Below are 17,426 nucleotides of genomic sequence, written 5' to 3' on the forward strand. Positions count from 1 at the left end.
CATACAATGTTGTTTTGGTGGACTCATATCTTACCTGGTAAGTAAGCGATAGTGTTGAATTTTACTGGTAAGTGCTTACCGAATAAGTGTTTAGGTAAACGACCCCAAAATCATAATTTATTCTTAATAATATGGGAAGAAATTGAGATAAAATATTAACTACGTTTAGCTAGTAGAGAAGAGACGCATAAGACCTGATTTTTTTTTGGGTTTGGACCTTCCAAGTCCATTTTACGGTTTGGTCTTGGCCAGGCTGAGCTTCGGGGTTGAAAAAGGGTTCGATTAGGCTTTTTCAAACCTTGCCCCAAATTTTTTGGCCTGATCAGGCTTTGAGGTCTATAACCCGTTATGCATATGATGTTGTGATTTTGTTAACATATGAATATTTGATATTCCATAAAAGCAAAGTTTTGCAAATATGTAAGATTTAAACATGGATCATTTTAGATCGAGAGTGGTGTTTAACATATTTAACTAAAAATCTCTCACATAAACGGTCCCCGCCCCATTCCAATGCCTATCTTTAGGGCTAGTTTTGTCATTTTAGTAGTAGATATATATAAAACACTCAAAGATGTTCTATAAACTCTATGACATTGTTTCAAATAATATCTTATAAAATTGCTAATCCGACACTTTGTACTAAAAGTGTCCTTAGAAAAACTTGTTGAGCCGCCTAAAAGCGTCTTATAAACTTATTACAACGTCTTTAATAAGACATTTTATTTTTTAGTCCCATAAATTAAGTCTTACTATTAGGACGTTTAATTTTTTGCGGTCATATAAACCGGATTTCGTTATACTGTATATTATATTTTTCAGTTAACAATTTGAAGGTTTGAAGTTTTTTTTATTAACCAGAATATCCAACTCGTTATACAAGTCGACTAATCTCAGGCGACCATCTTTGCGGGTATTGCCCGGAGTCACCGCATTTGAACCTCCATGGCTACAAGGAGACTTTTATTTCTCTTTGGATTTGAACTGGGACCTCTAGACAATTTTGACCATTGGAGCTCAAACTCAAATCAATCAGACACCACCAAGAGGGAGTTACATAGGCATCATTTGAATCTATAAATTCTTATAAAAATTTTATTTCGACCCTTAAAATTACAATTCTGCCCCTATCTAATTAAATGGTTTGTGGTTTGGTTAATGCACGAAATAAAAAAGATGAAGAAGAGTTCATTTCGATAATAGGGTTACGACCATGCATGTTGGTGGTTGCCCACCGCTGCCACCTAGCAGTAGGCGGCGGAGCAATAGATATAGGAAATGTGTATGTATAGATTCTAGTTTTTCCATTAATGGTGGCTTAATTAATTAACTATTAATGTCGATGGTCGTCATTCGATCGCCATTAGAGCTGCTGTTGGTTATTAATTAAAGCTTGGTAGCTTTCCATTAGAACCAGACCTTAATCCAACCAACAATGGCGAATACCAGATACCATCACCATCATCATCATGTTCATGTTGTTGTTGTTGTTTTCTTGTGCTTATTTTGTTGCAGTCTTCAAGGCAGGCCATCATCCATGTCCAGATTCTGCAATTAGATCTGATGATTCAAGTTTTTGATATGATTGAGTGTTTAATTGTTAAATTAATGTCGTGGTTCGGGTGTGCAGATGATGCATGCAGGAAAGTGGGGTGTGGCGAAGGGCGGTGTGTGGCGGAGGACGACGGTGGTTCATATCATTGTGAATGTAAGCGTGGCTGGAAGACGATGATGGTTGCTCCTATGCCATTTCCATCTTGCATCGTCCCCAATTGTAATGAATTAGCTTTTTAATCCTATTATTATACATACATACATACATACATACATACATACATACATACATACATACATACATACATACATACATACATACATACATACATACATACATATAGATATCAGAGACGGAGAGAGTTAGGGGCCATTTACCTGAACACTTACCTGGTGAGCACTTACCGATAAAATTCAACACTATCACTTACTTACCGGATAAGATTTTATTCACTAAAACCCAGTAAGCACTAACCATGGTAAGAGTCCTCGTCCTCACTTACCTGGTAAGACTTCCGTTCTTGCCTTCGCTCTTACCGGGTAAGATTTTTAGTCATTGTCATATTCATTCGGTAAAGTAAAGTGACTTGGTAAGCGCTTACCCGGATAAGCGTTTGGTAAACGGCACCTTAGCTTCAAATGAAAAAGGTAACCAAATAAGAAAATAGTCGAATCACATGTGATTTTAAATAACATGTAAAACGTGATTTGATCTTTTTCATATTCTCTTATTTAGTTATTGTTCTCGTTTCAAACTCCCAATACATACATACATACATACATACATACATACATACATACATACATACATACATACATACATACATACATACATACATACATACATACATACATACACACACACACATACATACATACATACATACATACACACACACACACACACACACACACATATATATATATATATATATATTATGGTTAGATTCATGTGAGACAAGGTTGTTTTCGTGAGATACGTAAGACACGATTTTTATACTTGAAACTTGACAAAGAAAATGTTAAGGCTAAGAAAGCCGAATCTTCATAGCTAAAACACTATTCATAGTGTTTTTGCTATGAAGTTTCACGTATAAAAATCGTAAAACAACATTGTTTCACATGATCCCAAGTCTCTCTCTCTCTCTCTCTCTCTCTCTCTCTATATATATATATATATATATATATATATGGATTTTAATTCATCAACTTTAATTTATTACTATCGTTACAATAAAATGGGCTTTATAATAAGAAAAACTAATAGAATACTTAATGTGACGTAAGTTTACGGCCACTAACAATTTTGAGCTTTTATACAATGGCGTTACAATAAGTTGTTAGAGCGATATTACGTGATCTAAGAAGTTTTATTGATAAAGTTGGGGAATCTAATATACAGCCCATAAGAAATTAATCGTTTTATTATTCTTTTTTCCGGAAGTATAGGCGAAAAATCGTGTGAGAAAGGAAGTTATGGTGAGAATCGTAAAAAGTGATCTAAACCCTTGATCATTTTCAATCTCATGCCCAACCATGAATTGCGCTTTAGAAATGAATTGATCTGGTGCATCTCGGTGTACCTCGTTAGTGTTGACATTCAATTAGGATATGATTTATCCAAAGTTGTAGATGTCTTCTTACGTTTTTCACCATAACTTCCCTTTTCACCGGAATCCAACTCTTTGTATATACACACACACACGTACATATACATATATGTTTGTATGTAAACATCTAAATGGTTTTAACAACGATAGGTAGTATGGATTTCTCGTGTGGCGGTAAAGCTCCTCCTCTGCCTCCTCCTCGACCACGATCACCCTTTAACGCCACCAACGGTAAGCATCAATCCCCTCTCCCTACCCTCATCCCATTTATAACAATGAACGATAATTATCGTGGTTTTGTGTAGCTTGTAGCTTGGTTTGGTGTGGCGCCGGTGATTGTGTGGCTAACGGAAACAGACATCACTGTCGGTGTCATAATGATGCCGATAATTTGTTCAACAATTCTGCCTTTATTTGCATGAGAAAATGTAAGTGTTCGAAAATTTCATTTCTTATTATCACCATCAGGGTGCTCAAAAATCCGACCAACCCGATCAACCCAACGCGAAATAACTTAACCCGATGTCTAATCGAGTTGTAAAATTTTCAAACCGTAGGTATTGAGTTTACTATTATTTAAACCCAACCCAATCATATGAACCCGGTATCCTTTTATTCTTGGATTTAATATGATTGTTGAATTTATATTAATATATACTTAGACAATTACACTATCACGTATGTTCTTCATATACACATATTTTCTATTTACATCTCTATAACATATATATGTAAATTGAGAAAATTAACTGAATGTGATATATGTAAGAAGTATGGATAAGTTTGTATCAAATGGTTGATGATGAAAAAGAAATTATGAGTAAATAAATAACATATTCAAGGTTAGAGGAATATTTTAATGTACCAAAGTATCAACCCGACCAATCCGTACGGTTTGGGTTGGGTTTGGGTTGAGATTTTTCAAACCATAAGCATTACGTTAGGTTGTTCAAATATTTTCAACTCGATCAATCCAACCCATGAACACCCCTAATTACCACAATTTCAAATTTTCAAAAATATCGAATATGTTGATCTTTCTTGTAGGTTATTTTAAAGCAGATTGCAACCATCTTGGTATTGCCCTAACGTCACCGCCACCCCCTCCGCCTCCCACCAGTGCAGGATCTCGTAAGTTTTTTTGAAGTATATAATATTTATATACGGTAAATACAACAAATAAACTCACACACCTTTCTCACTTTTGGTAAGGCTTGAACCCCCTGACCTTGATCTTCTAGGTGGTCAAATACTACAATACCGCTAGGCCAAAGGCCCTTTTGTAGTGATACTAAGTTATATTGTAGTAGTTTGTATTAATAACGAATAATGTAATGAAACCATATGTCTTTTTGTAGGGAGAAACAAGATTACGTATACAATGATAGAGCTTTTCATGATCAGTATTGCCGTTTTCATGACAACCATTCTAGCAGTGACTTAATAGTATACATTGCCGAAAGAACTTGGAACAAAAGCTGAAGCCGACTTGCCAGTAAATAAATACAGTTGTTTCTATTTTGAGACTGTATCTGAATACAATTTTTTTTTTACCAAAATCCACTACTTATATGTGGTATTAGGCCTGTTCATCGCTTGCATCCATTGGATGTTGGATTTTGTCAACCGATCCGATCTGATTAACATTGGATAACTGATCAAATCCAAGCCAATGGATGACTGGATTGGTTCGGTTCCGTCCATTGGATACTTTTATTGGATATCCAATGGATGATCCGATGGGATTGGATCCATCCAGTGTGTTAATTCAATATAATTCTCTAATAATGATACAAATTAATTAATCACTTTTAATATGTGTTAAAACTAACACAAGAGAAGTTAAAAATTCAAAGCCTCACATAAAACAAATTCCAATTCAAACAATATGAAAATAAATTAATTGGATTAATAACTTTAATCAATCATATATAACGATTATAAGTATTAATACAACAAAATAAATTTATATTTGAATGACCAAAAAATAAAGGTAGTGAAACTCAATTCCTACGTAATAAAAATTAAAATTTTTAATGGAAAAATTAAGGCAAATTGTATGAAAAAATAACGTACTTTAACTCGATTCTTATTTTGGGTAACGTATTTTTAAAACTTTCATTTTGGTACCTAAGATGTAAAATTTTAAACATTTAAGTACCCGGGTAACCGGTTGAAACATTAATCCGTTATCATACTGATGTAGCGGGTGATGTAGTATTCAACTCAGTATTATTTGCTGACATGGTTAGTGACATGGATTTTTTATAATCTAAAATCAGTTTTCAACCAGTTACACGATACTTAAATGTTTAAAACTTTACATCTTAGGTAACAAAATGAAAATTATAAAAAATACATTAAATCAAGTTAAAGTACGTTACTTTTTCATGCGATTTGCCCAATTAAAAATTCATATACATTTATAATTTTGCATTCATATTTTCAATGTAAAAATTATCTCATGCTATTAAATCATTTGAGTAATATCATATATTCATGAACTTTCTTCAAAAAATGTAGAAGTTACCATTATTTACTCTTTTAATTAAAACCGATATTCAGTCTGTGTATCCAATAACCAAACTGAATAAGATTAACCTTAAACAGATTATAGATTATTTAGGAGCAGTTTACAGTTGCTGCAGAATGATTAAGTTGTCAGAATGGTTAACAGACTTTCATGATATAGTGCAAAATGAAATATAATTGTCTGGTAGTTATTTACAATGAAATTAAGGCGCTGAATGGTTAAGGGAGATCATTGATACAAAATCATTCAGAGAGTTTTAGAACCATTAAGAGACAAAAAATACCGTAAACTGACGACTGTCAAAATCTTAAAACATAAATACCATCAATCAAAAGCATCTGGTTAATAGAAACCAAGGACGGACCCAAAAAAAATTTCAAACGGTGGCACCATTTGGTTATAAGAAAAAACTGTAGCGAAAAAATTTCAAACAGTGGCACCGGTTGACTATAAGAAACAAATATACAAAAAAAAAAAAAAAATCAATCGGCGCCACTATTTGACTAAAAAAATGACATTAACAAGATTTGAATTTGGGTCTTGAGTGGAATAAAAGCCTTGCAAACCAACCCTACCAAATAAAACATGTTCTCACTGTAGTTTCAAAATACTTATGGTGACACACAACAGATTAATACGGTTGCACATTTCACGAACCTAAATTTATTTTTTCCCTTCGACGGAGACATAATACGGTGGCACGATCACCATGGTAGGTCCGCCCATGATAGAAACTGACGACTGTCAAAATCTATAAACCAGATATATCTGTTATCAACTGTATTTAATATTACATACATTTAAATCAGATAAAATTTTACAGTATTTATTTTTTATGATAGTATAAAACACAGCCGTCATAGATCTATGAAATGGCTCTTGAAGAGGTTCAATGCACACAACTTGATTCATTTGTTGGGTTGTATTATATCACTTGGTTTGGTTGTATTATTATTATATCAAATGGCATTGGCATTGGCCGGTGAGGCGGTCACTTGGCCTACGATTCAAAGTTCCAAAGCCCCAAATCAAATTGTGGCTTTGTTTTACTCTCATTATCCATTAAACCGAATCAGATATTTTAGAACTGATATTTTATCTGATATATTCATTAAAATTACATCGTTATATTTGATTTTAATCGAATCCCGCTTCGTGACATGTTCACAGCCTGAGATTTGGTGAACTGGATCTGGGATCGATCCATACGTCATCTAAATGACCGGTACTAGGTCAGGTCCACTTAAGGAACCTAGTTATGACTGTATAGCCACCATGGAAGAAAACCCGACTATGGTGCCCCATTGATTGGGTGTGTTCTGAAAACGATGAACAAAAGAGCCACCACGAAGTGTGATAATCTGATAACGATTCAGTGTTTAACGAATAGTTGAATATAATTATTAGATTGATTTGGAATAATACGAGAGAACGGAGACTTTACGGAAATGGATATTAACCATTTCAGACTGTTATTTTGTTTATAAATGGTAAGATGTAACAGATTACCCCTGATTTTCTAATGTTATTTTACAAAAATTACTTCGATTACAACAACACATTGTTGATCATAAAACTATCGTGCAACAAACTTAAGAATGGTGATTTTTCCCGACCCGATGGGGGAACCCGGCTCACCCGATCCGAATGGGGACGGGATTCCCCGCTAAAACGGGTCTCGGGGCCAGAGATCCCCGGTAGACTCAAACTAATGGATATTCTTTTATGGAGTTTGACCGTGGTTTGACCGGGACAGGATGTTAATCCTCGTACCTGCCGGGAACCGAGGCCGAGGCCGGGGCCGGGGGCTGTTACTAAAAACCAGGGCCGGGGATTACAAAACCCGCCCCATCCCCGCGTCATTGCCATGCCTAAATAAACTATATAATCATAAAAATTTTGTAGTCTACTTCTTAATAAATGGTCGATAGCTCAGTAAACAGTATAGAGTTAAAAGATATCTGATGGATAAAAGCTGTGGTTTGAATTGTGACACCCTCGTTTTTTTACAACCACAATGTCTCAGGATCTTTTATCTTAAATGTTTTTGTTGGACACAGAATTTAGCATTTATTTCCTATGGAAGTTATTACATGAAAAGACAAAGATTGATTATAAAGGCAGTCAAAATACAGTCTAACGTTATGTCTGGTAAACTGGGTGAAAATTAAAACTAATTGCTGGCTGATAAAACAGTTCATATATAAAAAGTTAGCTGATAAATTAATCATGTTTGACAAAAACTAACTGATGAGCTAATTGGGAAATTTAAGTAACCAAAAATTACATGTTAATATATTAATCAGTTATAACATACATAATACAATTAAACAAAATCAGAAATAACATGATATCTTAATTAACAGAACCCCGATGGTATAAAAAATTTAGATATATAATGTGTTCGTTAACAGAACTTCGATCTGATTATATATACACACATACTGTAGATGCGGATTTATGTAACTGAATACAGATTTGATTTTTGACGGGATAAATCTATTGAATAATAATTAACACTGACTTAAAATACTTAATAATTAATATTAGTTGGTAGTTAAAAACTGATATTAATTCATAATTTACAATTAATTGTTATTAATAATTAATAATTTGTATTTAGTATTAATTAATAATCATAATAAAAATAATAATAATAACTAAAGTAATTTAATAATAGTGAGGGCTATAATATAAAGAAAGTGACAAAAAGCTCATGAGAAGGCTACTCTGAATACCATTTCATTAAGCTAGTTTATGGTCATCTAAACGTGGCTTTTTCAATAAGCTAGTTTGTGGTTATCAAACGACGCTTAATTTGCATTCCCGTTTTTTGGTTTAAAGATGTGATGTTCTAGCGGTAAATTTATTACCCAGAGCAGACATGACCAAGTGGTTGAACTGGTTGGCCCGACAATGTCTATCCATTATTTATTTTAAATAATTAATATATTAAATATGATTGAAGGCTATATTTATTATTATAAAAATAATATGCTTATTGAACAAAATATATTTAAAAGGTCGTATACGTTCAGATACCCTTTAGACGATTATCGACTCATTGGGTCTGTCTCCTTCTCGGCCGAACTTTTTAATTCTACGTGTTTCACTCGTTACACATAAATACGAAACACAAATCGACCCTGTTTAAATTGTATCTAAAGTACTAATGAATTTAATTGGATAAAGAAATAAAATTGTGTTTCGTTTATTATAATCAAGTTTCTAAATAGTGTGAAACATTGAGGTTAAGTCTTGAGAATCACAATGTTTTCAAGGCAACAAATATGTATAATCTCTCTCTCTCACACACACACACATATATATATATATATATATATATATATATATATATTAAATGCAACTATGTCCATTTGTACAACCAAATTAATTGAGATATTTATAGAAATGATAAGAGTTTATTTATTATGATTTGAATATTTATGGAAGATGAATATAATTCATTAATTATGATCAATACTTTATATCAGGAAACAATCAAAACTTCTGTGAAATCACATATTTATCAAATTAAATGAACGGTTGAGATTGAGTTGTATTGGTTGTACAAATGTAAAGGGTTGTATAATAACCAACCCCCTCTCTCTCTCTCTCTCTCTCTCTATATATATATGTATATATATATAGCCCTAATCAAATGAGAACTATTTTGTTTGTGAAAACTGTGACATCCAATCTCAACCACAAATCAAATGTTAAATTAGAAAATTAATAATATTGGTGATTTTAACTTAAAATATTAATTAAGGGCATTTTAGGGATTTTATAAATATCCTCTTTTATCTCTCCTCTTTCCTCTCTCCGGCGAATCTTATTCGACGAACCTTATTCCGATAAACTTTATGTGAACATAAGATACACACTGTGATACCCAGATATACATACAAGGTGCACAATGGATACCTTTTGTAAAACAATGAAAATAACGAAAAATGCACACTATGATACATTTCATATAGCAAAAAAAATACATTTTGATACACTTGAAACATTGTGCACATTATCACTATGATACACTTTGATTCACAAACGCTTTTAAAATATGATGTATATTAGGTAATTGATATACTTAATAACTAATTTTAACTAAATATTTTCTTCTAAAAATTTTAATTAAATATTTTAATTAGTTGTCAAAAATAGAATTACTATGTTACTCTTTTAGCTTATATAAGAAATATCTTTAAATATCTAAAACAAGTGGTTCACATTGAATCTTATGTTTATCACAAACTAATCAATTTTTCTTTGAATGAGCCCATATATGTAGACACACACACACATGCACTTACACATGTACACATGTTAAATACTATTATTAAATGAGTCGATGATATTAAATAATTTAAATTTAACTTATACACCAAAGTTAAAAAGTAAGACGTTAAACGCAAAAAAAAAAAAAAAAAAAATTAAATATCATGTTATAAAAACCGTACATCAAATCACGACATGCTACATACTTAACATGACGGTAGACTCAAGCCTAGAGCTGACGATAGACTCCAACCGGGAACCACGACAGCTTTTTAAAACACTGATTATAATAATTAAATAAAGGAAATGAGATCTAAATCATTACCAATTAAAAATCAAATTTATTCAAATAAAAAAGTGATTCCCATTTCATAGTTATCCTTTTTTTCATCAAATGAAATTCCAATTGGAAAAAAAAAAAATATATATATATATATATATTAGAAGGGTACTCGTGCAATGCAGCGAGATACATCTTGATTTTAATATTTCATTTCATTCTTTATCTCAATCGATGTTATAATATGGTCTTATGTGATTTTGAAAAAGCTATGATGTTTTTATTTTTGAATAATCACAAAATTGCCACCATGCAATTTAGACCATTAAATCATTAACTTATAAAGTTGATCAATGAACATAAATTGGTCTTACGGGTCACACAAAAAACCTTTGATCTCACGTGAACCCAAGTATATATATATATATATATATATATATATGTTTGCATTTAATTTCACAATAATTACCAAAAGTTTGTCAGCAATAATGTTACAAAAGCATGTGGGTGAATATATATATTCACGAATTTGTATGTGTATATCCTTTTTTTCTTATAAATAATACATGTGCGTATACCCATTTATATTTAATTAATTAAATTAACAAATTATTAAATAGCAGTGAATGATTGAGAGATATAATTTAAATATGTTGTCAATAATCTGAATAAATAAATATTGTTTTAGAAATACGGGCTTGGACAACCGTTATCGAGAAAATGGAAGGGTCCGAGTTTGTTCGTTAAAATCAACGGGCGGACATGGGCAATGTAAATATATATATGGACAGACCCGTCTAGCCTGTTTATTTTTTATAATTAATATTTTTTTTTACCATCAATTAAAATTATACTAGTATATATTTTAAAATTAAATTATTAAAGTTATATGATGAGACTCTTTGGATAAAGAATTGTAGAGGTTCTTGATCAAAACATGGGATGTTTGAAATTGACAGTAGCATGATGGAGTCATTGAAATGTGAATATTAATGTTATACATAAAAAAATAGAAATGCAGTATTGATTTTATGGAAATATGAATTTTGTTTTTCATTTCTTTCTCCACTTATTGAGATCCATGTGTCAGTTTAGTTGCTTAAAATTTCTATTTGTAACGGTGTTTTTTTCTTACTTTTTTGGTTCCACATTTTTTAGTTAATTGTTAGCGATCAAGTTTATAGATTATAAGAGTTACACTTTTTAGGCTCATTAGCACATGAACAATCCCGACCCGTTTATAGGGCTGACAATGGCAAGTTGTCAATATGGATGGTGATTTGCCCTGACCCGGTATGGAACCCAGTTCACCCGACCCGAATGGGAACGACGATTCCCCACTAAAACGGGTCCCAGAGCCAGGGCCGGGGATACCCGGTAGAATCAAACTAACGGATATTCTTCATGGGATTTACCTAAGGATTGATCGGGAACTGATAGAGGTTTGACTGGGGACGAGATGTTAATCCCCATACCCGTCGGGGACCGGGGCCAGAGCCAGAGGATGTTACAACAAACTGGGGCCAGGGCCGGAGATTACAAAACACACCCCCATCTCCACCCCGTTACCATACCTAGTTGTCAAACCCAAATAAAAGAGCTTGAGTTTATAATATTAGACCCGTTGGACAAAAAAGTAAGTTAGACCCACCGGACCCACTCGAGTCCCACAAATAATCACCACTATTTAGAACTTAGAAGCATATGTCAGGGTGTTTTAACACAAAGATGTTAAAAATATTAAAAAAATATTAATTGTTGGTATAACAATTAATTAAAATTATTAAAAATATTTATTTTTATTCATGTTTAATTACATATCTAATAGTTGTAAAGATCATGTGATAAAAAATTGTTTATTAAATATAAAAAGAAAATTTGAGATTTTATGCTTAGATTATGGTCGCGTTTGTTTTTTAATAGGTGTAGAAGTCTGAAGTCTAATTTTACTTCTGATTTATAAGAGGTGGTCCTAAAGTCTGAAATTTAAATCCGTAAGATTGTTTGTTTTTTACGTTTGAAATCTGAAATCTGAATCGATTAAACTAGTGCAAAAATACAAAAGATTAATAGTTTTTTTTTTTTACAAAAGTATAAAGATAAGTAGTTTTTGTTAACAAATCTCTTCCAACCCCCAAAAAATGAACCATGAGATAGAGGGCGGATTAGAATTAATAGGTATTAAAGAATACATTTATCACTTAAAATTTCAGAGGATATTTAAAGCTTTTAAGCTTTTATTTTAATAGTTCAATTAAGAGACAACTTTTGAATCGTTAAGAAGTGAATCTTGTTTGGCAAAAAAAATCTGCCTCTTAATGGTTCTAAAATCTTCTGAATGATTTTGTATTCTGAGCCTCCATTAACCATTAAGCTCTCTAATTTCATTATAAACAATTACCAAACAATTATATTTCATTTTACATTATATCTCATTCTGACCATTTAATTATTGTACATCAAACCATTCAGTAACTACCAAACAGCCCCTTACACTTCACAGTAAAACCCTGGGAAAGTAAAATAAATCCGAACATTCACAGCAAAAACACTATGATGGTTACCTTCACAGGTGTTTTGCTGTGAAGATTCAAGTGTAAAAAATAGTCTCACAGGTCCCACATGATCCCAAGTCTATATATACATGTTTATATATACGTATATACATTAACACCTGCCGTAATTTTTTGTTCCATACATACATAAATACATTTCACAAACCGATCATAAAAAAATCGATTTTTCTTAGATATTTATATAAAACACGATGAAAAAAAAAACTGTAAATAAACCAAATAATATAATTAGTAAAATAATTTAATTATTAAAATATTAAAATCCAAACTTTTAATAATAGAAAAAAAGGTGGGGATCGATGTCGGTCATGACTTGTACGGTACAAATGTGATTTTTTTTTCAAAATAAAAATTGATTTTTTTTTTCAAAATAAAAATCGATTTTTTTTAAAGTCTTATGGCTTGTTTTATAACAAAGCATTAAAAGTATAGAGCAGAGTTATTATGTAACCATGTACATTTGTACAACTAAGACAATTCAATGTCAACTATCAATTTATTTGATGAATATATAATCTCATAAAAATTTTGATTGTTTTATAATATAAATTATTGATAATAATTAATAAACACTAGTTCTTTTGCATAAATATTCAAATTATAATAAATGAACTCTTATTTTATTCATAAATATCTTAATTGATTGAGTTGCATTGATTATACAAATATGATCGTTTTTGTTGGTTATGAGTTGATTTTATACGATTGAAACTTATTAATATATACTAGAAGGGTATTCGCACAATGTAACGAAATACATCTTCATTTTAATGTTTCGTTTTATTTTTTATCTATGTTGATATAATATGGTTTATGTAGTTTTGAGAAAGATAATGTTTTTACTTTTGAATAAATTTTTTTGAAGATTTCATGAAATTTTGAAAAATTATTTTGATTTTAATATCAAATTAACTATTTAAAAGTTCTCATTTTTTTACAAGTTTTTTAATTCAATTTTTCATTCTAATTTCATTTAGGTCTAATAACAAAATAATTTATTTTTGGTTTGACAATATAATTTTTATAAAGATAAAGATTATGTTAGAACTCAATAATTATCCTAATTATATTTCAAATTTTTTATGTTTATATGTTAGAGATGTTTATCCTGTATTTGATTATGTTTATCTGCAGTTAGTTATACGATTTCAAAAATAGAGCTTTAACAAGTTGTACTTACGCACAATGTACTTGTAATCTTAAAATTTAAGTAAATATGGATTAATAAACAGTACTTCATGCATAAAGAATGAGTTTTAAGAGTTTTTGTCAAATGTTTTATAATATAGTGTATATATATATATATATATATATATATATATATTGTTTCAAAAACAACCCCTCGCATTTGTACAACCAATGCAACCCAATGAATTGAAATATTTATGAAAATGATGATAGTTCATTTATTATGATTTAAATATTTTATGGAAGATGAATGAGGTTTATTAATTATGATCAATAATTTGTATCAGGAAACAATCAAAACTTCTATGAAATTACATATTCATCAAATTAAATGGACGGTCGAGATTAGGTTGTATTGGTTGTACAAATATAAAGAGTTGTATAATAACCCGCATCTCCCTCTCTCTCTCTCTCTCTCTCTCTATATATATATATATAGTTTATATATATATATATATATACTTTATTAATTCGTATGGTTTATAAATTGATTTTGTATTTGAGAAATCTCATTATTATCCTCATTAGATGAACTATCATTGTCTTGATATATATATAAAAGAGCTATCAAATGCAAACCACCCTTATTTGCACAAACCGTGTAAACCACTTTCATCCGTCGATTTCATTGTTTAATCTTATAATTTTTTTTCATGAAATTGTTTAATCTTATGAAATTATTTTATATAATTTTTTTTTTGATAAAGTTGTTTCATTTATGGTTATAAAATTATTGCATATAATACTTATAAAATTTTAATGAAATTGTTTAATGTATTTCTCTAAAATTAATATAATGAAGATGATAATATTTATCATTAACACCCTCCACAATAAAAATAATTAATCAACCTCTCACAATTACAAAAAAATGAACAAAATGAAAAATTATGATTGATTGAATGAGGTGTATACGGTTTATTCAAATAACGCGGTTTACAAAGTAAACCTCCTATATGTGTGTGTGTGTGTGTATGTGTGTGTATGTGTGCATATATATATAATAGGGGAGTGATAAAATACAAATCAAACTATTAGTACAAATTGTGAAAACCATCGATTTTATTGTTTAATTTAGTGATTTTTTTATGAAAGTGTTTAATATGGTAAAATTGTTTCAAATAATTCATTTCGAGACAAAATGTTTCATATATTTTTGTTTCTATACAAAAATTAAATTGTTTCATGTATTTCTCATTTTGATGAAATTTGTTTACTAAAATTAATAGAATTAAGATGATAATGTCCATAATTATTTGAAATAATTTCATCATATTAAACAATGTAATGAAATTTTTTCACTAAAATAAACAATGAAATCGACGGTTTTTACGGTTTATATAAATGAATTGATTTGAAAAAAATCCCTCCCCCATGATATATTATATATATATATATATATATATATGCCTAATCAAATGAGAACTGTTTAGTTGTGGTAACCATAAATGAGAACTGTCTGATAATTGTTTACAATGAAATTAGGGTGCTGATTGATAAAGGTAGACCCTGAATACAAAATCATTCAAAGGGTTTTAAAACCATTAAAAGACATATTTTTTTTTGTCAAACAAGATTCATCTCTTAATGATTCAGATGCTGCCTCTTAAGTACTGGTATTAGTTTTCTACTAAGCAACCAACTATCTATTACTTAATTAGTCTCAACATTCGTAATCAACTACTGATTGCTATTATAAACAGACTTTATTAACTCGTCAGTGTTTTCCATACGTTCAATCTTGTTACGATCTTAATTTGATCAACTCACAGGTTTTAAAAGAAGAAACACTGTATATCTTACAACAGATGAAAAGGTCACATGATAAAGGTAAAAGGATAAAGGGGTCACATGATTGAATATTGAAAGTTGGAGGTTTGAAAGATTTGAGAAGAGAAATATAGAAACAAAAAGAAGGGGGTTTTAGCCGATTGCCAAACAAGAAGAGGTGTCATGGCCAAACCATAAGAAGCACTATTCAAGATTAGCAAGTACAAATAGTTCTTATCATGTGTGTACACTTTGGTTGATAGGACACACCCACATGTCCATTTCCAAACAAACCCATATTTCTTCTATATGTTTTGCTTTTGTTGTCTTCATTCAGGGTTTAAAGTAATACTGGTTTTTGTTTATGTGAGCCGACTAGTCTTAGGGCGATGATTCGTTTCATGGGTAGCTCAAAAAGTCATTGTATTTGAACCTCCGTGGCCACAAGAGGATTTTTATCCCTCATTGGAGTCCAAGCTCAAACCAATCAGGCACCACCGTTGTGGTTTAAATTAGGGTTTAGGGTTACTTGTGATGCAGATGTAGAAGTCTATGACTGTTGAGGTGCATAGGGTATAACGTATAAGAAAAGACTTGTCATGAAAATGTTGGAAACATGTTTTGTTTGACATTCAAAGAGGATATGATCACAAGCCAGAATTGAGGTTTGATTGATTATATCACATGTACTATTACTAAACAACCAGTCAACAATGTGTGGGAAGATCATCATACAGAAAAGGGTGTTAACATGTACCTGGTTCGGTCTTGATCCCACCGGCACCGGACCACCTGAGCGAAAGCAACCAATCTGGTCCACTAACATCATCGTCATCCAACGCGTTCGAATTACTTCTCTTTATGAAGACGTGACGTTGGTGGCATCTCCCATGTGTTGTTGCAAATGGTATAGAGGATCTTCGTATCGTCATTTAGCCAATTTGGATCTTGTTGGTGTTGTGGACGATGATGACATTCGATCCAACTTCCATCGCACAACAAACCAACATAACGTTATCAAGATGAACCATTACTATACGTGGTTCATGTTGGAGTCTCGTATCGGCTAACTAATCACAAACTTATCAATCTTTCTCTTTATATATATATATATACATATATATAGTTAGATTCGTGTGAGAAGGAGAGTTGATATGAGAAGTGTAAGATTAGATCTTTACTCTTGGATGCATATTAGGATGAGATACATCGAGATGCACTGAATCAATCCTCATATCAAGCACGGTTTTCATGAGTGGATTTGAGATTAAAGGTGATCAAAAGTCCCGATCTTTTCTTACGCTTCTCATTTTAACTCTCATTCTCAAACGATATTTCTTATGTATATATGTATACACGTATGTATATATATGTATAAACGTAGACTTGAGACTACAAAACAACATTGAAACTTCACAAAAGAACACTGTAAAAGTAGGAGTCTTACGAAAACAAGTTGTTTTCATGTAAAAACAATTCTATGTATACATATATATATGTATATGTGTGTATATATATATTATGAAACATGGGATTCTGAAAAAACGAGATGGGTTTGGATGTTTGTAATGATAGGGTACTTGAGGCAGAGAGGGTGTTTTAAGACACCCAATCACCTCCCTCCTTATATATAT

General features: G+C 31.1%; 1 protein-coding gene across 1 annotated transcript; it reads left to right on the top strand.

Annotated features, from left to right (window-relative positions):
- Positions 1-1,213: 1,213 nt before the first annotated feature.
- On the top strand, positions 1,214-4,608 carry LOC112516360. Its single transcript, XM_025123369.1, has 6 exons — positions 1,214-1,282; positions 1,516-1,774; positions 3,315-3,395; positions 3,470-3,592; positions 4,212-4,295; positions 4,523-4,608. The coding sequence occupies exons 1-6, from the start codon at positions 1,214-1,216 to the stop codon at positions 4,606-4,608; spliced, it is 702 nt and encodes a 233-aa protein (XP_024979137.1).
- Positions 4,609-17,426: the final 12,818 nt, after the last annotated feature.

Source organism: Cynara cardunculus (genome assembly GCF_001531365.2).
Source record: "Cynara cardunculus var. scolymus isolate 2C chromosome LG 8, CcrdV1, whole genome shotgun sequence".
Taxonomy (NCBI): Eukaryota; Viridiplantae; Streptophyta; class Magnoliopsida; order Asterales; family Asteraceae; genus Cynara; species Cynara cardunculus.